Source organism: Berkeleyomyces rouxiae (assembly GCF_048999995.1).
Source record: "Berkeleyomyces rouxiae strain 22BRR77 chromosome Unknown BrBRR77_ptg000001l, whole genome shotgun sequence".
NCBI lineage: Eukaryota > Fungi > Ascomycota > Sordariomycetes > Microascales > Ceratocystidaceae > Berkeleyomyces > Berkeleyomyces rouxiae.
In genome coordinates, this window is record NW_027396491.1 from 2,343,228 (window position 1) to 2,366,823 (window position 23,596).

General features: G+C 51.2%; 4 protein-coding genes across 4 annotated transcripts; 2 read left to right on the forward strand and 2 right to left on the reverse strand.

Moving 5' to 3' along the window:
• Positions 1-395: 395 nt before the first annotated feature.
• Positions 396-5,224, forward strand: BROUX77_000682 (uncharacterized protein; the record flags this gene model as incomplete). The annotated part of the gene is made up of 3 exons (XM_073751842.1): positions 396-1,516; positions 1,596-3,251; positions 3,601-5,224. The coding sequence occupies 3 exons, from the start codon at positions 396-398 to the stop codon at positions 5,222-5,224; spliced, it is 4,401 nt and encodes a 1,466-aa protein (XP_073608919.1).
• Positions 5,225-8,916: 3,692 nt separating this feature from the next.
• BROUX77_000683 (uncharacterized protein) lies at positions 8,917-10,094 on the forward strand (the record flags this gene model as incomplete). The annotated part of the gene is made up of 2 exons (XM_073751853.1): positions 8,917-9,523; positions 9,604-10,094. The coding sequence occupies 2 exons, from the start codon at positions 8,917-8,919 to the stop codon at positions 10,092-10,094; spliced, it is 1,098 nt and encodes a 365-aa protein (XP_073608920.1).
• Positions 10,095-13,685: 3,591 nt separating this feature from the next.
• On the reverse strand, positions 13,686-16,316 carry BROUX77_000684 (uncharacterized protein; the record flags this gene model as incomplete). Its single annotated transcript, XM_073751864.1, has 2 exons — positions 13,686-16,207; positions 16,280-16,316. The coding sequence occupies 2 exons, from the start codon at positions 16,314-16,316 to the stop codon at positions 13,686-13,688; spliced, it is 2,559 nt and encodes an 852-aa protein (XP_073608921.1).
• A 2,638-nt stretch (positions 16,317-18,954) lies between these two features.
• Positions 18,955-22,488, reverse strand: BROUX77_000685 (uncharacterized protein; the record flags this gene model as incomplete). Its single annotated transcript, XM_073751875.1, has 3 exons — positions 18,955-22,220; positions 22,292-22,388; positions 22,456-22,488. 3 exons carry the CDS (start codon positions 22,486-22,488, stop codon positions 18,955-18,957), a joined length of 3,396 nt encoding a protein of 1,131 aa, XP_073608922.1.
• Positions 22,489-23,596: the final 1,108 nt, after the last annotated feature.

The following is a 23,596-nucleotide window of genomic DNA, read 5'->3' on the forward strand; positions in this document are numbered from 1 at the left end:
GCCAGGATTCTGGGCCAGGTTTGGGGCCACACAAGCAAAGGACAGCCTCTGGGCTGGGCGGGTGGACACACTTTAGTCATTACACTTTGTGCGGGGGGTTTCTGTATGCATGGTTTGGATTTTAGGTTTCTGTTTCTGTATGTAATTTCTGGTACTACTTGTAGTCCCCTGTCGTATGCCGAGAATACCTCGCGAGTAGACAGGTAAATAAAGAATCAACCAATCAATCTATCCCAGGTCGTGGGAACTGTGGGTCTCCATGTGCACGTGTCCATGGGTCACATGGCGTCAAGAAACGCGCCGGCAAGGCTGAGGTCAAAAAGTCATACGCCAACGCGCTCAAGCAGCAATTGGCGCGTCAAACCCGGGCCGAGAGCCCCATCCTCGTGGAGGATATGAACTGGTCCGAAGACCTCGTCCTAGACTCCATCCTGGTCGACACCCCCACCTCCACGTCGGCCTTCCTCAACGACCTTGAGGAACAAGAGAAGAAGCAGGAGGAAGAGGAGGCCTTGCGCCGCCTGGCCAACAAGGCCTGCATCACCGAATTCTGCCAAGGATTCGACAGCCTTGTCACAAAAACCCGAGAATCGGCCAACTCGGACCAAATCGCCAGCTTCCTGGAGCAGATCTCTGTTCTGGTGATGGCCAACGCTAGCAAAATCCTGCGCCCGGCACGCACTACCCGCGGTCTCTCCGACAGCCGCTGGGCCGGCCCGGCTTCACAAGAACAAGACGCAGCCCTCGCTGCAACCGAGCCTGTTCCCCAGCCGAAGAGCAACAAAAAGACGCCCTCCGCTGACATCCAGGCGCCCTCCCCCTCTGCCCCGACCGCCTCTGTGGTCGAGGTCCCCGACGCGGAGGAGTGGACCGAGGTCGGCCCCAAAAAGGGCAAGAAGAAGGGCAGTAAGAAGAAAGCCCAAGCCAAACAGCAGCCAGCCCCCACCGAGACCGGCAACAACAAGAAGAAGAACAACAAGAACAGCAAGGCCAAGAGCAAGCCTCCCACGATGGACACCCGAGTCTTCGTGCGCCTTCAGGAGTCTTCAAACCTCCGCGCCATCCACCCTCTCTCCTTGGTGGAACAGATTAACAGACTCCTGCCCGACAACTGCGGAGTCAGTGAGGTCAAGCATGTCCGCTCCGGGCTGGCCCTCACTCCTGTCTCGGTCAAGGACTCGATCGTCCAGGCCTCCAGCACGCTATCCCAGCTGTTCGGAGATGCCAAAATCGAATCGGCCGCCAATTGGGTCTCAGTGATTGTCGCTGACGTGCCCAAGAAAGTCAAGTCTCTCACGTCCAGTGAAGGAAAATACTCGGACGTTGAGGTCGAACTAACCGACGACCTCTATAAGACTCATGCCAGAGAGGCTTTCGGCGCCAACCCCACCATGGTAAACTGGAGAGAGGTTTCCGAAGGGTCAAACACGGGCACCCTGAAGCTTTGCTTCCTCGAGGAGCACATTGCCGCAAGGACGGAGACGATAGTCTTCATGGGCAACCGCCACAAAATACGGTTCTCAACCCCAAACGGCTATGAAAGTCTCTCAGGGGACTGGGTGTCAGATCAAAATTGCACACCTTAACACCCATAGATCTAGCACCGTGCACGCAGCCTGCCTTCAAATAGCTGCAACGCAGAAGATCGACATCGTCTGCATTCAGGAGCCGTGGATCTCCTCTGATCTCCTCAGACAAAAGACGCAGAGACACCCTACATACACCACTTTCGCCCCATTGCAGAAGTGGACCGCCCGCCCCCGAGTGATGACCTACGTCCGTACGGACATTCTCGCGCACTCGACCGACTATTTCGGCGCCCACACCGACATCCTGTGCATTCAGGTTCGACTACGGGACCGACCTCTAGACATCGTCAATGTATACAACAGTGGCACAGGCAGCCATCAAACCAACGAAGCTGCCGAACTGCTAATCAATGCCACGCTGTCCCCGACATACTTGGTAGCCGGAGATTTCAATTTACACCACCCCAGATGGGATGCCAGGGTGCTCCAGTCGATCCGTAATGCCGACATGCTTGCAGACTGGCTCTTGGACTCGAACTCGGTCCTCCTTACGGACCCCAACATCCCCACCCATGATGCAGGAGGAGTGCTGGATCTTTCCATCATCTCCCACAACATCCCACCAACGTTCCACGCCCAGGCAATACTCGACGAAGCCCTCACATGCGGCAGCGATCACTCCGCCATGGTGGTCACAATCAGTCGATGCGAAGTGGCACGCAAACGGCCTACGAACAAAGTTAATATGAAATCCCTAGACCAGAAAGAATTCGAACGAGAGTGCAGCTCCCTTGCCGCGCACCTCCAGGCAACTTACCCAAATCTTTCTGCCCTACCTACTGAACAACAACATCTAGAGCTTGACAACCTGGCGGCCCAACTGCAACAGGGCATCTCCGACGTCTTGACAAAATCCACAACTAAGTCCTCTGACAAAGGCCGCGGCAACCCCTGGTGGAACTCCTCGTGCAAGGAGGCCGTGATACAACACCGCAAAGTGAGAAAGCGCTGGAAAAAACGAAGAGAAGATCCAGTCCGCTGTAACGCTTTAAAACGTGCAAAAAAACGCCTGAGGAAGGCGGTCCGTAACGCCAAAAGGAAGTTCTTTAAGTCTCTCATCGCCGAGCTTAAGGATGCCAAGGACCTCTTCCGAGCAGTTAAGTGGGCGCACAAACCGCTGCCACTAACAAGCCCACCGCTCAAGGCACCCGACGGGCGCGAAATCACAGCTCCGACTGACAAAATTCAGCTCCTCCGTGACACTCACGTGCCGGAGCAGGCTGTCAGCGATGACCACCCCCTGCCCTTTGTCCGCGCGACAGACCCCCTGGACAGCTTCACAGAGAAAGAGATTAGGGACGCGATGTGGAAACCAAAAAACACCACCCCTGGGGTCGACAACATCCCGAATGCAGCGCTCAAACTCACGTGGCCGTTCCTCAAAGACATCTACGTGAAGTTCTTTCGCGGCTGCATCCACTGGGGCCACCATCCCGCATCATTCAAGCACTCCGCGATGGTGGTCCTCCCGAAACCCGGAGACAGGGACATGTCTAGCCCGCGCTCCTATCGACTAATTTCTCTGCTACCCACACTAGGCAAAGCACTAGAGCGTCTCATCGCCAAAAGACTCTCATATGTTGCTGTGGAAAGAAGCATCATCCCTCCGCGCTACACGAGCGCACTGCCCAAAAGATCGGTTACTGACCTCATCCTCTCCCTGTATGACGAGCTTGAGGAACCAAGGCCGATCGACATCTATATTCACCTTCGACATCAAGAGAGCCTTTGACTCCGTCACACCCAACCGCATGGTGAACCGGCCTATCTCACAAGGATGGCCCGCTTCAATATGCCGCTGGACAGCCTCCTTTTTGTCAGGTCGCACCTCCACTATCTCCTTAGATGGGTTCCACGACCAACCAACCCCCCTTGGTGGAAGCCTGCCCTAAGGCTCACTAATCTCACCCATACTCTTTCTCCTCTTCATGGCCCCGCTATATGAAAGAGTCCCCATAGCATTAGGCTATGCAGACGATGGGTGTCTCGTAGCCAAATCCTTAACACTCAGAGAGAATATTGCTCTCCTTAAGATGGACCTCGAGGTGGCTCAGTCCTGGTGCTCCGGAAACGGGCTCTCCTTAGACTGGGCTAAATCCGGGTATATTCACATTACCCACAAGCGAAACATGGGGAACCCCGAGGTCATCCTCCCCAATGGACAATCCCTCGCTCCAGTCGGCGTCAACGAACCCCTACGCTGGCTAGGCGTCCTCCACAGAAAGCAGTCTCCGCGCCCCCAGGTCGCTCTGGCCGTGAGGAAAGCCCAAAAGGCTGTCAGTGGAATCAGGATGCTCTCCGGAGTCTACAAAGGGGCACCAACAGAGTCCCTGATACATGCAGTGCGTGCGTGTGTCATACCAATTCTAACGTTTGCTGCGGTCGCATGGTGGCCTTTACGGACGCGCAGGCGGCAGATTGTGCATCTAGAGTCTCAACTGGGAAAGACATTACGGGCAGCCCTCCGGGCGACCCTCCCGGTGTACTGCACGACCTCGACCGCCCTGCTCCATCACGCAGCCAAAATCCCCACGATGGAACTCATCCTAGACGACCTCCATCACCGAGAAGCCATCCGGCTAGCAACCCTTGACCCCAATCACATGCTAGTCCAGGACAAGAGAAACGCGCGAGTTTACGCGCTCCGCAGGCTTCTACCAAAATCAATTCCACAGGCCAGCTTCCTGTATGACAAAACAGCTATATCACCATACCCTGGATCTCTGCCCTTCGCCGACAAGGAGGAGGAAATGCAGAGACACGCCGAACGGCGGAGCAGGTGTCCTGACGACATATGGGCGTACTCGGACGGTTCCATGCTGGCTTCTGGTTTCACCGGAGCAGGCTGGGTCGTAGGGTACCCGGAGGACACGCTCGCAGGGTCCATACTAACGGGTAAATGGAATGAGGTCGCAGTTGCCGAAGCCATCGCAGCCCTTCATGCACTTGAGTGTGCTGAAGTGGAATACGCGGGTCAAAGCAAAACTCTACACCTCTGTCTGGACAACAGGAGTGTCGTCGACCGCATCCTCAACCCAACAACAAAGATCGGAACGTCCCAAAACCAGATCGATAGCGTCAAGTCAAAGCTTCGCAATTGGCACATCCACAGGCCCGGCTGTACCGCCTACGTACACTGGGTCCCTGGTCACATGGGGGTGCAGGGAAACGAAGCGGCTGACGAACGCGCAAAAGGAGGCGCTGCCAGGGACCACGCAGAGACAGAGTTTATGTCGCTTGCCCGGGCCCAGCGGTGGCGCAAAATATGGCTCCAGGAAGGCTCTGACAAGTGGTGGAACACCCAGAAGAAGCCCTCCCACCTGACACACCAGTTAGATGCGCCCAAACTCTGGAAGCACGAGTATAAAAGCTTCGGACGACAGACGGTTGGTCGGGTGCTGAGTGCGAGATCCGCTCATGGGGATTTCGCCCAGTACCACCGCCGCTTTGCTCACGAAGACGCCGAACTACTCTGCCCAGACTGCAACGAGGAGAAGTCTGCCTTCCACGCATGGACCTGCGCCCATGTCGCTAGACCTTTCCAAGAAAGATTCATTCAGAAGCTGATCGTCTCCGAGAAGGGCTTCCGCGCTCTCGCAAAGAAGTTGACGCCCAGCGCCACGCAGGCTGAATAAACCCACACCACCTTCTCACATATTTCCTTTGTTTGCGGCGCCATCTTTCGAAGATATGGTTTCTCGTTTTTTGTTTTGCTTCTGTTCTGTCTTTTCTTTTGCTACCATGTGCTTTATTGCGTTCGTTTCTGTATACTTTCCTTTTTTTTTTTTTTTTCTTTTGTTACTTGTTTCCTTGTACCACACATGCAGAATTCCACCCACTAGATATCCTACGCTCGCGCGGGGGTTGAAAAGCCCCGATTTCTAGGGTTTTCTCATGACTAGCAGATCTGCTAGGATCTGTGTCCGCCTCACGGCGGGCCGTGTAATGCTTTTCATGTAGCTTAGTCACGTAAAATAAAGTCAAGTCAAGTCAAGTCCATGGGTCACGTGTCGTCATGTACCCTGGTTGTACCCTTATGCCAACTCGACAATCTTTTTTTGTGCCTCAATTTTGTGAAACGACGCGATCGTCCATCGTGGTATCTGTCGTATGCCGATCGAGTTTTCCGCGCCTGTGTGGTCACGAAACTGACACACGCGGCGGCCACGTGGTGGCGCCCTGGCTCCTCGCCAACCAAGCTAGTCAAAAACCAACCACATAAAAATATCAACTCTTGTCGAGTTGGCATAAGGGTACAACCAGGGTACATGACGACACGTGACCCATGGACACGTGCACATGGAGACCCACAGTTCCCACGACCTGGGATACAAAGGCAGGGAGAGGGAGAAGATGGAACCTAGCCAGAACATGAGAATGAAGTAACGATTCACTGACATATTCACCCTCACCCCAAAAACTCTAGATGAAGTTCAATGTCCCTTTGCGGCCTACCATCGCCGCTTCGAACATGAGGACGCCGTGCTCTCCTGCCCCCTTTGCGGATCGGAGACCGCCCCAGAACATGTTTGGGTCTGCCCCCGGAACCCACAGCGGGTGTCCCGCAGCTTCTTCCAGAAGTTGATAGGCACCAAGCGCGGGGCCACCTGGCTGGCCGCCAAGGCAGCTAAAGCACCCACTGTGCTACTCGCCCACCGCCGCGCGAGGACTGAGGTGCACCCACAGGCCGCTGACCCTCCCGCTCGCTCCCCGTCGAGCCTACCACCGCCCGCCCCTCCACCTCCCAGTGCGGGGCTCCCCCGGGCCTCTCGGCTTAGCGCGCGCGCTGCCACTCTCGTCTGTTTGCTCGTTCTCCCTTTCTCTCTCTACTTCTTGTCTTTCCTTTGTTACTTTTCTTTTGTCATGTTCTATCTTTCTTTTGGGTTTGGTCTTCTACAGGGTAAAGGCCGAGGCTTGGGGTCTTGTTTGGGGCCTTACAAGCGAAGGACAGCCATTGCGCTGGGCGGTCGGGGGACCCTCCGTCATTATACTTCGTGCTGTGGGGATTTTCTGTATGCATGATTCTGGGTTTTTGGTTCTTTAGCTTCTGTATGTATTTCTTGGTACTAGTTTTAGTCCCCTGTCGTATGTCGAGAATACCTCGCGAGTAGACAGGTAAAATAAAGACAATCAAATCAAATCAAGTTCAATGTCCCACTTGTGAACTCGAGGATCTGGCTGCCTGCAACCTGAGGCAACTACTTTAGCTGCAGAAATTCGGGAATACTTTGTGTTACGCAGATTTACCAACAACTAGTTAACTAACTCGTCTTATTACTATGGATGGTCCAAGCTAAAGCTCTTTTCAATACTGGCAAGTTGCGCCATTTTTCTGAAACGGAAGACAAATGAAGCAACTCATTTTTGAACCAAGGCCAGCGTATATATACAGTGGAGGCATTTTTTACAGCTCATATACTCCTGTTGGAGTACTTCTCCAGATTTTGGGCGAGTTCGGGGCAGCCATAGCATATCAAGGCTTGGGCACAGTTCGCATGCAGGCACAGATAACATAGCACATACATTACCGTAAATGCCTTTATAGCGGTACTTTCTACATTCTACAACCCCGCAATGTAGAATGAGGGCGGAACAAAACGATGGGAATCAACACAAAGTGGGCTCATTGTTAATATGACTCGACTAGATTCAATGTCTTGGCTTTAATGACATGATGACTGGGGCAAAACTTAATCTCATGCCAAACACTTTAACGGTGGGAATCCGGCGAGGGCTTTCCGCTGGCTTTAGAGTAGGCGGTGGTGGAATCCAACCAGATTTCTTCACAAATTATGCGATATACTCCAGGGTTGGTTGATGGCTGGCAAATCTAGTTTTCTCGGCACATCTAACAACGATTGAAAATGCAAGTGTATATTTATATCACTGATTTCTATGTGCTCTAACCGTTAACATTTAAATACACGGCAACACATTACAGCGTGATAAACAGCCCAAGCCAACAGCTGAGTGGAAATGGACCCAGTGGCGTGGAGAATTACTCGTACACATTTCAAAGTGGCTGACCGCAATCTGTTCAGACCGGCATATTTCATGTGTTAAGGATCAAGGGAAAATGCAAGAGTTCTAGAATTGCAACGAGAAAGCGCCGTTGTAGTTTTCTGACTTGATTATTGTGAACTTAACGTGCTGAATTCGATCAGGTAATTAATACGCATCACTCCCAAGAAAGGCTCTGAATTACTCTTTCCATTCTAGAAAAGTTTCAAGACCTTATACAAAGTATTCGTGGCGGAATATTGCCTACCATAGAACCAGAAGCAAGTACAACAAGTCTCTAGAGTTGGCTGTGGGGTCATTGAGACTAATTTTTACTTACAGTCATAGCTCGTTATCGAAACGCCGGTTAAAGATAGGCAAGAAACGGCGGCATGAGAACTACAAGCCACAGGTTGACCACAGACAATAGTAGGGTTCGGTGTTACCCGGGCTCCATTTACGCTTGAAAACTATCTTGGAATGAAACGGTAAATCAGAGCCCCAAAGCAGCGCTTCAAACAAAAACGCGCAGGCTCGTGATTCGCAAAGAGCACACGTTTCTCAGTGCTTGGTCTCTAGGTCCTGTATACGTACAATGCCCTTTTCTCTTCCGCCTTACTGCCTACTTTGTGTTCTCCAGGAACATTGACCTTAGCTTCTCGAAGTGGTCAATGCTTTCCCCAGCAATGCCAGTCGGTGTATGGTGTCATATGTACAATTAATTCTGGTTACCTACATACATACATACATATATGCGTGCGTACGTGCGTAGATCCTGCGGCCAAGGCCAATGGTTGGTTAACCACCCCAGATACAGAGACTTGTATATTTTCACAAGAATACTTCTGAAGCATCCGACCGCGATCGACTGTGTATGATGGCTCAACATTATGAGCCGGGGATCTGAATGTAATGTTCACGGAACGACTCAAACCCCCACAAGCTCTGGTCAGGACAAGAACATTGCACTTGACCGAGAGATGCTGCTGTGTTGTTCACAGTAATTCCCAATAACCAAGGCAGAAACCAGCCTCTAATTCTGAATCAAGAGCGATGAAGTATACGATCCCATAGATGCGAGTAGCTGTAAGTGTTCGAAGGTCGAGTTAGTGATATAAATATAGCTATTGACATCCTCTCTTTCAGCTGTACATGTATCCCTCTACTCACCATCACCTTCTCTTTCATCTACACCCCTCTTTCCTTATTCTTGACCTTGAACTCACCTTCTTGGTGTACTTTGATCCATCTTTGCAGCATTTACTTGTCTCTACCTACATACCACTCACTACACGGTCATCATAAGTCACTCTTTTCAAACGCAAAGATGCAGCTTATTAATGCTCTTGTCGCCGTCGCTGCTACATCCAGCGCTGTCATGGCTCGTGATGATGGCTTTGACAGTCTTCTGTCCAATCTTGATCAGACTGAAGTTGCGAGAATGAGATACCCTCTTAACCCCTGGGCTTTCTTTAGCAAGCCCTCTTCGACTACTTACCGCCGGGTTTCATACTTCAATTATAAGGGCCGTATTATAATCAATGGCGATGAGCTCTATGGCAACAAAGCTAACATGGATGCGGCCACTGTTCACCCTGGCCAGACTGCCCGCTCCATCTCGGCTCAGGTAAACGAGTACAACCTGTGGACTGATGCTGAGATCGAGTACTACTGGTACGACAAAGACAGCGAGAACCTGCGCGGTGAAGCATTCAAGGAGGCTACCCGCATCTGGAAGGCTAAGCTGCCTTGGTTGAAGTTCACCATGAAGGGCTACAAGGTCGGCAGCGAAGCCCTGGGACCTGTGGTCGTTCAGGCTGCAGAGGGAAGCCTGACTGCTGGCATTTTTGGTCACACTACCAACTCCGAAGCGAACTACCTGCTTCTGGGCGCAACCGAAAGCGTTCGTGACTACGTTCACCAGATTGGCCATCGTAAGAGCTCCCTTCTTTACTCTTTAACTAACTATAAGTCTTCTAAAACCCTGTGCTAACAAAGACCATGAAAAAAACAGTTCTGGGACTGGCTCACGAGCACCAGCGCCCTGACAGAGACCAGCACCTTGACCTGTTCTGCGACCGCCTCCGTTGTACCAACAAGTATGACTACAAAGGAAACTTCTTGAGTTGCGACCCGGCTAACTGCGACGCCGACACGTGCACTGGCTACGGTTGCAACTTTGTCCCCTTCGATGTTGAGGGTATGAAGCTGCAAACTCTGGGAGAGTACGATGTTGACTCTGTGATGCACATTGATCTCGCTGCTTATGGTTCTCCGAGTGTCGAGGGCAACCCCCTGGAGCCTAAGGATGGAGTCAAGGTCCGCCCGTTGTCTGTCTACCCTTCTGTTGTTGATGCTCAGCGTGTCTGCGATATGTACCCCGACCAGTGCACAAGTGTCTGCGGCAATGGCATCGTCGAAGGCGACGAGGAGTGCGACGATGGAAACAACGATGACGACGACGATTGCACTGTTGAGTGCACTTTTGCCAAAGCCACGGTTTAAAGTAGAGCTGACAATGTCACAAAGGCAACACTCCCTGTGGTGATCGCATCGGTAATGAGGTCGCTAAGAAGGCGCACTGCTACTACCAAACCCGCTGAAAACAACGCTTCCATGGCTGCATTACTGGAGACATCATACACAAACCATGCGGCGATGCAATGGTTCTCTTTTGGAACCAAAGTAGCTTGTAGTTGTACCACCACTTTGGTTGGCCGATGATTGGTTGGTAACGAGCCGACGAGTAGCAATGGCCAATATACATAAATTGCTAGAAATACAGTAGAAAAGTTTAGCTATAATGGAAATCGTGGGATTCATCTTGTTCTGTCCTTTCTTTTTCATTGTCTTTACATTGGTCGGGGTGTTTGTCAAACACTCATGAGATAACCAAGTAGGTACTGGTAGCCCGGTAGAAGCAGAGCCAATTATCACCACCCTCCGTGTCCGGCTACTTTGGTGACCGTAGTCTCCCATCTCACAAGAAACCGCCGTCATCAATTCGGGACTTCCCCTGCTACTGTTGTCTCGCGGCAATATGACGGACCTCGACGTGACACAAGACTGATTTGATTTGATTTTGATTTTATTCTTTTACGTCTACCTACTGTTATTTCGCAGCAATACGACGGCATATTCCGGACGGAAGCAGTCGGATGATGTCATCTTCCGAGCAACTCCCGGGCGGTCAGCAATTGCAGGTTCGCAGACTTCAAGCATCTCCTGTGACTTTTTAGGGTCCGGCGTAAAAGCCAGGAGGACTCTCCGTCCAGCGCGGCCCGAGGGCACACCTACCTTTCCAGGGTTTGGTTACCTGGTATTTTTGGTTTGCAACAAACCGCGTGAAGTCTAGTCTAAAAGGCCACCGGCTCTCGGCACGGGGGTTTGTCCCCGGCGGATTACGCGTGGTTTTGTCCTTTTGCGGGCATGGCCGTTGCTGCAACTTTTGTCATTTTCCTCCTCTTGTAGCCGGCGCAAGGGAACAGGACTCCGCAAACTCTCCTCCTCTTGGAATCCTCCTCGACATCACCTTGTCCTCCAGATACCACCTCCCCGTTGAACAAAGGAAAACTTCCACAAAAACGCACCCCAAAAAGTGGACCCACGACAACAAAGCCCTGTGTGGAGCTACCATCCCCACCAACATTCGTTCGTCGGGTAAAAACCGGCGTGTTCAGGGGGCCCAAAAAGCCAAACCGAGATCAAGCGAGCCTCCAAAAGGGCTGGCGATCGAGTGTCCGAAAGAAAGAAAAAGTTGGACGTAATCGCGGCGTGTGCTATGGATGGAGCACAGCGTCGAGATCCCCGCGCCGCGGGTCGGACATCCGGAACCTTCAAAAGAGGCTGCCCTTCGAGTGTGAGTATGGCTCCCCGAGTTGAGTGATGGGAGCTCGAGAGACCGGCGATCGAGAAGTGTTGCGAGAGGGGACGGTCGTCGGCAAGATCATCCCTCGAGAGGGGAAAAAGGCGGGCTCAGGGCCTCACGACTCGATTCATCGAGAATGACCGAAATCAGACAGGACGGAAAAGAAAGGACAGCAGCATTGGGAATATGTGCTGGTCGCTCTTCTAACCCACAACGAAGGGGAAAAGTTCGTCTTTGGGCGAGGGGGCGGCATCTTGAACTCAAAGGTACCCCCCCGAGGGTTGTAGGAGGGAAGGTTGATGGTGCGTGACACAAGACCGCTTCCTTGTTCCCCTCATAAGCACTTTTTTGACCGCAGTCTTCCACATACGACCATAGCCTGCGTAAAATACGGGGTCCCGTCTGCTCCCCCTTAGTCAAGCCGCAGAGCGCCGAACCAGTAGTATGGTGGGTGACCACATGCGAATCCTCGGTGTTGTATGTTCTTTTGTTCTGCTTTTTTCTCCACTGCATTTCATGGTTACACAAAGCTTTGAAACTCACTCGATGACATATTTACCCCCGGCAACCTTCCCTCCTACAACCCTCGGGGGGGTACCTTTGAGGTCGGCCTCCCCCCCCCTCGAGCCTATGCTGAGGGTCTCATGAGGACAGCAACACGATCCCAATGCTGCTGCCATTCTCGTCTCTTCAACATGACAACGAGCTGCGAAGCCAGAGTCCGCTTTCTCCCAACTTTGAGGGATTTCCTCGCCGTCGACTCGCCCCCTTTTCACGACACCCTCCTCGCGATCGCCGGCCCTTCATCGCCGCCACACACACCAACTCGTTGATCCATCTTTGCAACTCGGGACTGTCCATTTGAAGGTTCAGACAGTCCATCACCTTCTTTTCTGTTTCTTTTGTCTTTCCTTTGTCCTGCTATAGCACTCGGGGACTGCATCGGGCCTCGGCCATGGTTCGGTGCGGCGGCCACTTCGAAAAGCGGAAGGATACGCTCCTAGCCTCCGGAGGCTCACCTGGTATGGTTTTTCACCCGCTCAACGACTCGGGTTTTCCCATGCCACGCTGGTTGTGATGGTCGACTTTGTGTCTGGCCACGTTTCTCGGTCGAACGAATGTTGGTGGGGATGGTCAACTCCTTGTGGGGGTTAGGGTTTATCCGGGGACATTGTTTTTTTTTTTTTTTCTTTTGTTACTTGTTTCCTTGTCGCATGCAGAATTCCATTTACTGGTTGTCCTACGCTCGCGCGGGGGTCGAAGGGCCCCGATGACCAAGGTCTTCTCATGTTTGGCAGGCCCGAGAGGGCCTGTGTCCGCCTCACGGCGGACCGTGTAATGCTTTTCATGTAGCTTAGTCACGTTAAATAAAGTCAAGTCAAGTCAAGTATTTACCCCCGGATCACGTCTATTCGTATGCCGGGAATCCCTCGCGAGTAGACAGGCAAATAAGAACTTTCAAACAAAGTCGAAGAAAGCACTTTTCTTTTCTGAACAACATGTGTGAACAAAAAAAAAGTGTAGACAAGTCGTCTTGCCCCTACGTCCAGACCTGTTTCACACAGGTTACCGGCGATATTACCGCGTCCCACAAGTCCTGTCACACTTTTGACGTAGGAACATATTGCCATCTCCCTGGCCTGTTTCATCGCATCGTTTCCTGTCACTCTGATTTTGAGACTGTTCATGTGTCAGGCAAAATAAGCAGGAGGCATAAATTGATTGACTACCCGTACGAGCAAACTTGCACATGGCTGCATATTTTCACTGCTTGATGTGGGAGAGCACAGCTTGATATTCGAGGTTATATTTTTTAGCAAGGCTATTGAATTTGTTGGAAGTCTTCTCCGTCCAGAGCTGAGGGAGAATTGAGCCCTTCCAACAAGAAAATCAAAAGGTAGAAAGCAAAAAGAAATTAAGAAAAGAAAAACAGAAGAGTGGTATATAAAACCGACTACCAGCAAGTCGGTCAAAAAGAAAACATGTCCGTCCCAGTCCCGTTCCATGTGCATGCAATCGTTAGGCCGAGCCTTGGAAGCTGGCCTTGACCAGTCTACCTTTAAGGCTGGAATAAAACTAATGCCAGCTCGTCATCGGACTTTTCGCCGGCTAGATAAGACTTAGGACAAAGGCTGCTTCCGCAGTCATCTGCCCATTGTAGATGTTGGTTTCAATAGGTATTAGGTAATATGATTGGAAAATATTAGGGGTTTGAGGATGAAGAAGATCTAGTAGAAAATCTTCTCCTCCCAGATAGGAGGCCGAGCTGTATCATTGTCCCAAACAATCTTGCTCTTCTCGCTCAAGCTAGCGCCTTCATCTGTCATGCGAATGACACCCTCACTAGCAGCAATTTCCTGCTTGGAGATTCCAGCAGAGTCCTGGGGAATCCACAGGAGCGGAACATCATCATTGACAGTTGGCGGGAAGTATGAGTTCTCCTCAATTTCCTGCGTGTAGGTCTGCATGGGGAAGAGATGTGGCGCGACAAGGTTCTTGAAGTACTCGTAGCTGTCATACTTCCACGGCATCAAGAAACGCACGACAGCGTTAGAGCGCTTCAGAGAAGCGGTAGCCTCAGGAGAGGGTGCCTCAGCATTCTCAACATCGCGACCAGCCATCATGGCCTGTGTCTCTTCTGCTTGCAGAGTCTGAGGCAGAGAGTGTAGAAGAGGCTCAATGGCGGACATGACAGTCACGTGGAATAGAACAGTGAAGATCAAGAGAGCGACACTCACACCAAGGGCGGGGTAGGCCTGTGACACGGCGAACATACCAGTAATGCAAATTTCGGCAAGGTAGATGCCGACAAAGAGATGCTTGAGTGCACGAGGGTATATCAGACCGCCAGTATCGAGGGAGGCGTTGGCCACAAATAGAATGTTGTAGCGGTAGGCCAGATAAAAGAGGCCGATACCAGAGAATGACCAGAACAGAATCAAGGGGGCGATGACAGAGTAGCTGATGCTAATAATGGCAATGTTGGCGTATACGGGCAGAAGTTGACCAAAAGACAGGGTAGTGAGAGTAGTCCACTTCTGGTAGGCAGCACGTGGGCTACCAGACATGAAGCGGTAGAAGATCCAGAACACAGCAAGACCAGTGGCCTGGGCCAGAGTGGTCGAAGCAACAGCCAGACCCTGAACAATGAAGTAATTAATGTAGAAGTTCGAAGCACGAGGCAAAGCTTCCGCAACAATGGTCAGGACAGAGCTCGGGTTGTCAGCCAGCTCACCCAGCAAGGACCAAGCTGAACCTGAAATGGTGACAACTAGAAAGACCTGCACAACCTGGAAGGCAAAGTAGACATTCTGGGTAAACAGCTCAATGCGAGACTGAGTCGGCTCACCAGAAAACTTGGCCAGCACACGAATAACGACAGGAACCAGGGACATGAGAATGGCCAGAGCCACAGAGGGTAAAAGACCGGTTATGAAGCCCATGACAACAGACGGAACACTCTCAAGGAAATCTAGCCAGCTGTACCGGTTCATCAGGTAGGTGATTTGCGAGAAAGAAGAAACGAAAGCAACAGGGATAGCCCAGAAGATGATCATGGCAGTCAAAAAGGCACCAACAGCATAACGACGGCCAATTCTTTGCCACCAGGGCATACCGAGATTGCTCCAAATAACATCTTCGGGGCGAACACCAATGACGGCAGGAGTCATGGCTAGAGCGTGATGGTGGATGACACTTTGTGCGGCAGCCTCAGCGTCGGCCAGCGAGTAGAACTCGATGAAAGCAGCACCCACGGGCTTGGTCGTAGCCGTTTTGTAGGCTTCCTGGGCAGCAGTGGCTTCAGGGATCAACTTGGCCAGCTGCTCGCGGCACCACGAAATACTGTCAACCTTAGGGCCAATGAGACCAAACTTGCCGGTACGATGGTGCGGCCACTTCTTGCGGGGAACCAGCTCTTCAGCAAGTCCGGGAGATGCAGCGGCAACAGGGGTGTTGGGTGCAAGAGGCTTCTCGCCGTCGGTGCTATCCTTTCTGTCCTTGGCAGCGGCCTTAATGCGCGCCTTGTTGGTCATCTTCAACAACTTGACTTCGGCCTTTTCCAAAGTAAAGGCAACCTTGTTGCGCTCCTCGACGATCTTGTCAACCTCCTTTGTGTCACGGACGACCCAGACATTCTTGGCAGCCTCGCCAAAGATACCGCGCAACTTGGTTTCATCACAGTAGTCTTGGGGAACAGCGGTAAAGAGGACGGTACGGGCAGAAATGCGGCTAGCGTTTTGGGGCGAAAGCAAGTAGGCCTGGCGCAGGTTGATGAAGTAGATGGATTCGCGAAGAATGACATACATGACAAACCCGTAGAAGACCCAGGCGATGAGAGCGGGCGCCAGGTAGCGGTAGCGGTCGGACTCGGTGCTCGTGTCGATGTTGCTCATGCTCAGCACATCGAGCTGCTTCTGGGTACCACCGCCGGTCGCGTTGATGGGGAACAGGACGGGCCAGGTGAGAATGATGCCGACGAAGCAGATGCCGGTGCAGACCTTGAGGAAGCGGAGGAACAGGAAGGAGTCGAGGGACTGCTGGCGCAAAACATAGGCATCCGGCATTTTCCAGAAATCGCCAATCCAACCAAACAAGCCGGTTGGCAAGGCCGGGGTCCGCTCGAAAGAGCGCAGGCTGCCGATGTAGGTGCGAGGCTCATACCAGCGGCGCTGCGATTTGCGCAGAATTAGGAATATGGAAAGGTAGACACCGGCGACGATCGAACCGGCGGAAAGGGTGGTGATGAAACCTAGACAGCGCAACCAGTGTTAGTCGGACAAGCTCCAGTGTCGCGATTGGGAATTGGGCGATGTGGACGCACCTTGCAGCGAGGCAGGCTCGGTTTCGGTGCTGGACATGGTGGCAGAAGACGGCGGCCACAGGCCAGATAATAATATGTGGTGACTGTTACTGAGGGCTCATTCAGTGGAGGAGCCGCAACGGCAAAAAGAGACGAACGCTGGGCCTGATGGCAGGCGGCGATTGTACTTAAATAAGGAGTGTTTGGCGGGTGGATAAAAATAAAACCAGTCAAAGCTTAAATAAAGGCGATCTCTCGAGCACAACGCTGCGGCGAGGCGAGAGTGGAGAGGACAGCGGTTATTTAAAATGCCAGGAGAAACAGCACCGAAGAGGCTTTCAGGGGGCAGCGCGTAATAGTTAATAAAGGATTGCAGGACAGCCAAGCTGGCCAGCGTTGTGCTTGAGTGCGCTGAAGGAATCAAAGGATTTGCCTTATGTCTTTGATGGGTTGAAGGACCACGGCTTACAAGAAAGAGGTAACTAACTAGTTAACTGCAAACTAACTGCACGGAGTTACGTGTGTGCATGCCTCACTCACACCTTCGATAGAGGCCTGCTGCGGCGAAGGAAGGTGCGAAAAGTTTTTTTTTCTTTTTCAGCAAGCATGCATATGCATACGTAGGTGCTTGCCCCAAGAATGAATCTGCCGGCCCACAGCGATAAAATCGGACAATTCCCTAGCGCTTCTTTGTCCCTTGTCTTGACCTCAGACTTTTCTCGCCCTTCAATGCTTCATGCTCCAATGTCTGCCAACCTGGCTTCTCTCCCCTATGGGATCGCTAAGCGAGATCAGGGGTGGCAGAAACACAGACGCGCTGTTCTAGCGAATGTCAGCCTGAACAAATGGTGCGGCAGGCCTGAGAGCGACCACACCCACAAGGTATGCCAACGCTAACCGGCCCATGCTGGACAGATCGATGTCTGTACTCTGATCCAGCCGCCAAAGCACATGACATAACAACAGAGACAGAAGCGTTACAGAGACACCGCCAACATCGCGAGACGTGCAACTGTAGCGAACCAAAATCTGCACAATCGCCAAAAGAGGTCTACCTTGTCAGGTACCACCCCCTCATCAACGCAAGCACTGGGCAAGTCAGTCAAGTGGCGTGAATCCGCCTGCTTCAGCTACATCTGTCGCCGTACTGCGCATTGGGCTCCGACTAACCGCGACAGGCATTAGCGCGCCCAACTCCAAGGACCAGGACGCATCCAACCATCTCACATCCATCTCCCTTCATCCACTCTCACGGCATGGCTCTGGCAACCTTGCCGGGATCGACTGGCTCATACCTCATTTTCAGGGCAAGCCAAGCTGCTTGCTAAATCCAGCCTGAGGCACTAACAGGCTCTTAGTCGTCCATTCTGGAGGCTCTTTGGGCATTGGGACTTGTTTAGTGTCCAAGTATGTGTGTACGTAAGCGTGTGTGCCGTGGCCAAGCGTAGACAGTCTGCTCTAGTCCAGCACATCTAATCTCCTGTATTACCACTAGAAACGCTCACCTAGAAAAGACTAACTATGTACGCAAGTTAAGTTAGTTCAAGACATTTCAAAGTGCGTGCGACTTTGACTGTCGCCCGTTCCCATTTCGTTCTCAAGATCATCATCAATCTTGCCAAGAATCCACTTTGGCCTCCAAATAGCAGCGCAGTAGAGTCAGGCAACCCTATCGCCTCCATTTCCGCTAAATAATGACAACACGGGCTCCCTCACAACATGTGCAGCAGGAATCACAAGAGATGCATCAACGCCGGCTGACTCGATCTTTGCCTTCTTCCTCTTGTTGGTTTCTTGTGTTTCCATGTGCATAACCAATGCTTCGCCAAAGGAAGAAAAACTCTGCAGACGGCGACGGATATACCTGGAATTAGACCCGTGCACTGGAGTCGGTGTACAAAATGCTGCAGAAAGTGTAAATAATCACACAAATTTTCCACGCACCAGTTCGACAATCTCAGCTGAACAGCCAGGGGTTTCAACGACTTGTGCTCTTCCAGCCACGGACCAGCCACAATGAACAGGGAACGTGCCTTGACCACGCACCCAAAAAAAGCACACCACTTCAACAACCACACCTTGTTTCTTCTGGCTTGATGTCCAAGTTCACGCGTGCATACTATCATGCTCGCGCTCTCGTCCTTTGCCATTTCTTTTTTTTTCTTCACTAAAGCCCAAAGGAATCCCAATGGGATGCGCTCAGGTCAGACAAACGGCACTTGAACTTGAGCTTGCAGCACTATGACGACAGCACCAACCATCAACCTAAATAACCAACCAGAAGGAAAGACACGAAGGAACTCCTATGACGTGAGCTGATACGGATTTCGGGTCTTACAAGTAGTTGGACATACTCAGTATAGTCGTTGATCCTTTGATTGACCTGGATGAGCCGGATTTTTTTTGGTTAATTTCTTTGTTCGCTATGGCGAGACATTTCCCAGATTTTGAGCCATCCTTTGGTCAAGCTCAAAATCCAAAATCCAAACCAAAGTACAACAGCCAGGTAGCTAGCATTGACTTGGTACTGATGTATGTGCATTTTATCATCTACAACACCGTGAAGTTAGGGCTAGGCTCATACCCTCGGTCGTATCGACTCGTTCATCATCAATTAATTAACCAATCATACGGACATCTCACCCACAATAAGAAACAGAAACATCCCTAGCCGTCTCATACGTATTAGACGTAGCTCACTCACGCAGGTAATCAGCCCAACCATATTCTTCCTTCGACCCAATCCACCCAGCGCCTTGCGTCTCTTGCCACCCTCTTTGTTCCCACACACCAAGACTGCATAGATGTCGCATGGTAGGTCGTCCATGCGGGCAGTTCCACGGCTTGTCCAACTCGCCCATATGCCTCACAAGAGTTTCCATCTTGCCCTGAGTTAGTGCTTTGCCAATCATGACACTGCTCCGGCACGCGCGCATGGCGAACATTTTGCGCACCTTGGCCGGCCGAGGCACTGATGCCGCGATGGCTGCCGACAAGGGCTGTGACGACGTCGACTTTGAGGCGGTGGATAAAGATGCCGGGAAAGAGCTAGCTTCATGGTCGCCTAGGAGGGAGATGAGTTCCTCGAGATCGGCTAGTGTGAATGTCGTTTCGCGACTGAGTGGCAGCGCAAGGAGTTGGCAGCGCGAGCCAACGGCAGAATCGCCCGAGACGTCCACAGAGACGTCAAAGCCATTGAATTCTAGAGCGGCGCGGTTTTCTAGTACAATCTCCTCCTCTAGCGCTGTGAGGTCAAGGGCCTTGGGATTTACGAGTCGCTGGGACTGCACGACTGTAGTAGCTTGGAGGCGCTCAAAGTTGTATTTTTCATCGGTGGCGTGTTGATCGATGATAAAGAGCTCGTCCTGGCGCTTTTCGCGTGCTGACGATGGACCTTTTTGTGATTTGTGCCCATCATCAGCAGCATTGTCGGGATCTGCTGCAGACCTCACAGCCAAGATAAAACCCAAGTTGAATTGGCCTATAATTTTCATACGCCCAAAGTCACCCTTGGAAATTGTTAAAGACAGCTTTTCCTCGGCATCAGGGGCTTCTAGATCATCTGCCTCAGCCTTGGCATTGCGAGGAGGTGATTGCGAGGGCCTTGACGCTTGATAAGCAGCAAGTGACATCTCAAGAGCAGCAATATTACCGCGGAGACTGTCCTCACTGGTTTTGATCCGTTGCACTAATGCCACCGTTGATCCTTTCTTAATGGGGTTCGTCGGGATTTTTGTGACTAGAGGGACGACTTCAGCATCTGCTGTACTTTTATCCTGAATAATTGTGTTTCTGCGACTGCTTTCGTCGCGGATTTGATTATCTTTATCCGAATCTGCATCCGGGAGCTCAATGTCTCCGCTGTTGTCTGGGACTTGTTCCTTGTCAAACTCGGCGGCAGACGTTTTTCTCTTTCGAGATAGTATAGAAATGGGCCTCGGTTCATTCAGCTCGTCGCAGTCATCATCTTCGCTCTCATCATTCGCTTCCATCAGTTCGTCATCTTGTTCGTCTTCGTCTTCGTCTGCATCTTCATCTCCATCAGCTTCATTTTTGCGTGATTGTTTAGCTGCCTGAGATGCAAACATCTCAGCAAGCCTACCACCAAAACTTGGCGTACTGCTTGATTTCGATGATAGCGTTCGAGTTCCCGATGATCGAGGGGTTCTGGAAGAAAACCCAATGCTTCTTGTGACCGTGCTGTTGCCGATGCTAATAATAGCAACATCAGATGGTCGCTTGAAGGTATTTCCAACTCGCATCATAGGGGCAGATCTAGAGTCTGGCCTTCTTGCTTGAACAATGGTGGTTTTGCTGTCATCATCATTCTCGTCTTCTTCCTCGGAAGCTTCAGCGCTAAGATCTTCTTGACGGACAAACATATCATCATCATCGTCGCTGTCTTTCTTAGCGTGGCTTTTAGCGGTTTGGCCATTGTCTTTTCCCTTTCGAGCCTGACGTGCAAGTTGGGCGTGAAAATCTCTGACTGGCCTTGGAACGGCTGGATCATGTATGACATCCTCAAGATCGGATTCGGACTGGTCTGATGCGATATCCTTCAGATTCTCTAATTCCTCTAGTTCCTGATCTTTCAGAACTGATGCAGCTGTCGTGAACTTGGCACCGGTTTCCTGGGTCTTCGTCTGAATTGCTGTCTTCTTCTGTGGCGGTGAAAATTGTGCTTGCTGACGAGAAGTTACAGTAAACTTTGGACGTGGGGGGTGAAATTCATTCTTGGAAGTAGAAGTATGATTCTCAGGAGAAGCCTCTTGAGACTCCTCTTCACTTTCCTCTTGCGTTGAATGGGTCTGTTGGTTTCTCAAAGTAGACGGTCTCCTGGTTGGGGTTTCACAGTTGTTCACTGATGCGGAAAGAAAGCCCCCTAAAGGTGAAGGTGTAGCTTGATCCTTTATTACTGACTGCTGTGGTCGTGATGTGGCAGGAGACACCTGTCTTGCATTAGGTGTGGAAACAGCACCCTTCTTTGTAGACCAGAGCTGAGCTACCGGCACTGTGTAGTCTTGATTGGCAAAAAGGTTAGATAGCGCTTCTTTGAGACTATCAAGCATAGGGCCCTGATCATGAAGTAAAATTGTGCGCTTATCGGGGCTGACATTGACATCATAGAGATGCGTGTCAAGCTGGACATCAGCCAGAATGAATGGCGACTGTGACGAATTGTACGAACGGTAAACTTCATTAAAGACTTTGGCGAACTGAGGAAGTCCACAGGGTCGCCCGTTAATGTAAAACATCTGACGGTCTGGGGTCTGTCGTCCTTCTCCATGGGCAGGCCGTGAAACGTGGCCCTTGACAGACACAAAATGAGAAGATTTGTTGTCTGTGTTGCCGCTGATTAGACTTGACATTGTGGATTTGAGTTCAAGGGTAAGTTCTAGGGGAACGAGAGCTGTCATGGTCTTTGCCCCAAACACATTGATTATATTATCGCGGGTGGTGGGGTTGCCTTTGGTGGAAAACATGACGACCTTCTTGCCCTTGTTGGGCTGTTGAGAGACTGTAAACTTCAAGCCTATCTGAATGCATGCGTACTGGTTTAGCAATGATATGAGCTTGTTCCACTCACGCTTGATATTGCGTTCGAGCTCCTTGCGCCGGACTGGTAGATTGTAGAAGAGATCCTGGACGATGACAGTCGTGCCTTTCTGGGCTGCCACCATGGATGTATCTTCCAGGACGCCCGACTGCTTGAAGACCAGTTTTGCGCCCTTTGGGGCGTCTTGAGCACGGCACGTGATGATGGAGACCTTGCTGAGGGCACAACACGAGGAAAGCGCTTCGCCACGGAAGCCAAAGGTATGGAGATTTGAGATGTCTTCATATGTTGACAGCTTGGAAGTGTGATGTTTCAAGCCAACGCCGGCATAGTTTTCCGGGCTGATTCCTGAGCCATTGTCCTGTACCTCGATCAAGTCGAGGCCTTGGTTTTTGAAGCGTACATCTATGTGGCTCAGCTCAGTTAGACCAAGTTCCGGAGACATATAGCTGGGTCAGCATTAAGGGGTCACGTACCAATACTTGTGGCTCCCGCATCAATACTGTTCTCAATGAGTTCCTTCGCTACTGAACAAAGATCAACAATGACCTGTCCTGATTGGATTTTGTGTATCTGTTGGGAAACAAGACCAGTCAGTATTGGTGTGTAGGCTATAAGAACGGAGAATTGGGACACTCACCGTGCCGCTATCGATGGCTTTGATGGTTGACATGGCGGCTTTTAGCACGAGGAATATGGGAATTATCAACGACAAACTCAAAAAGGCGGCAGCCGGCGATGAAAGCTCTTCGTGCCTCCACGTGAAATAATGTATTATATAGGGGTGACTCTTGGTGAGATTCAGAGTACGCTTTATTGGAGGTGCACGTCAAGTAGATCCGCCCAAAAGCTTGACACACATATTTTTTGTGCAACAGGAAAGCTACTATGACGCCGATAGCGTGGATACAAGTACGGGAATGAGAATAAACAACTGTGCACGATGTCTGAACCTAGTTAGAGCAAACTTCGCACATACAAATAACTTCAACAAAATATTACCACACACGCGACACGCTTTCGCCTTGCGTGTAAAGTGGTCCTGTGATTGGCCGAGGGGCTGCATTAAGTGGGTCTAGTCCAGATTCACCGGTCACCGGTCACCGGGCCAGTCCTTCTTCGCCGATTCACTGGCCGGGTTTCGACATCGTCTCAACCTGCTAACTGTAGACGGCAGGCGTTTTGCTTCTCTCGGCAAGTTCAGAGTCCGCCATAACGTGCATATAGCGAATACGGAAAGCCAGAACAGTTTGGCCTGCACTTTTTACACCTATAAATTGAGCTGTCTCCCGCCTTGAACGTCCAAGTTCGACTCTTCTGTCGTGGACATACAACTTTCTGGCCAAACCCCAATTGACCCTAACATACCTCTTGCTCCCAACCCTGCCGATCCCTGTTGCTCTGCGCATCAGCTCACCTTTTTCCAAACTTCCACATCACCCTCTTCTCATGTGCTTCCATTGCCTTCTTCTCCCGCACACTTCCGCCCATCTCCCTTTTTCTCCCCCCAAAAAAACGTCTGTGTTTATATCCAGCTCCCCTCTTGCTGAATTGACACCTGTCTTTAATTTCTTCCCGGTCTTAATATCTGGCGACGTTGTTTCTGCTCCGGCACACCAGCTCAAGTCTGTCATCTTGAGAATCCCTTCACGTCGATTGTGGACTTGTATTTTGCCTTGGACAATCAATTGCACCATCATAACTGCCTTATCGTCATTTGTAAGTCAGCCTGTCCATTTCCATTCGTCTACTATTGAGTCTCGATGGCGCCTCGGCCACAA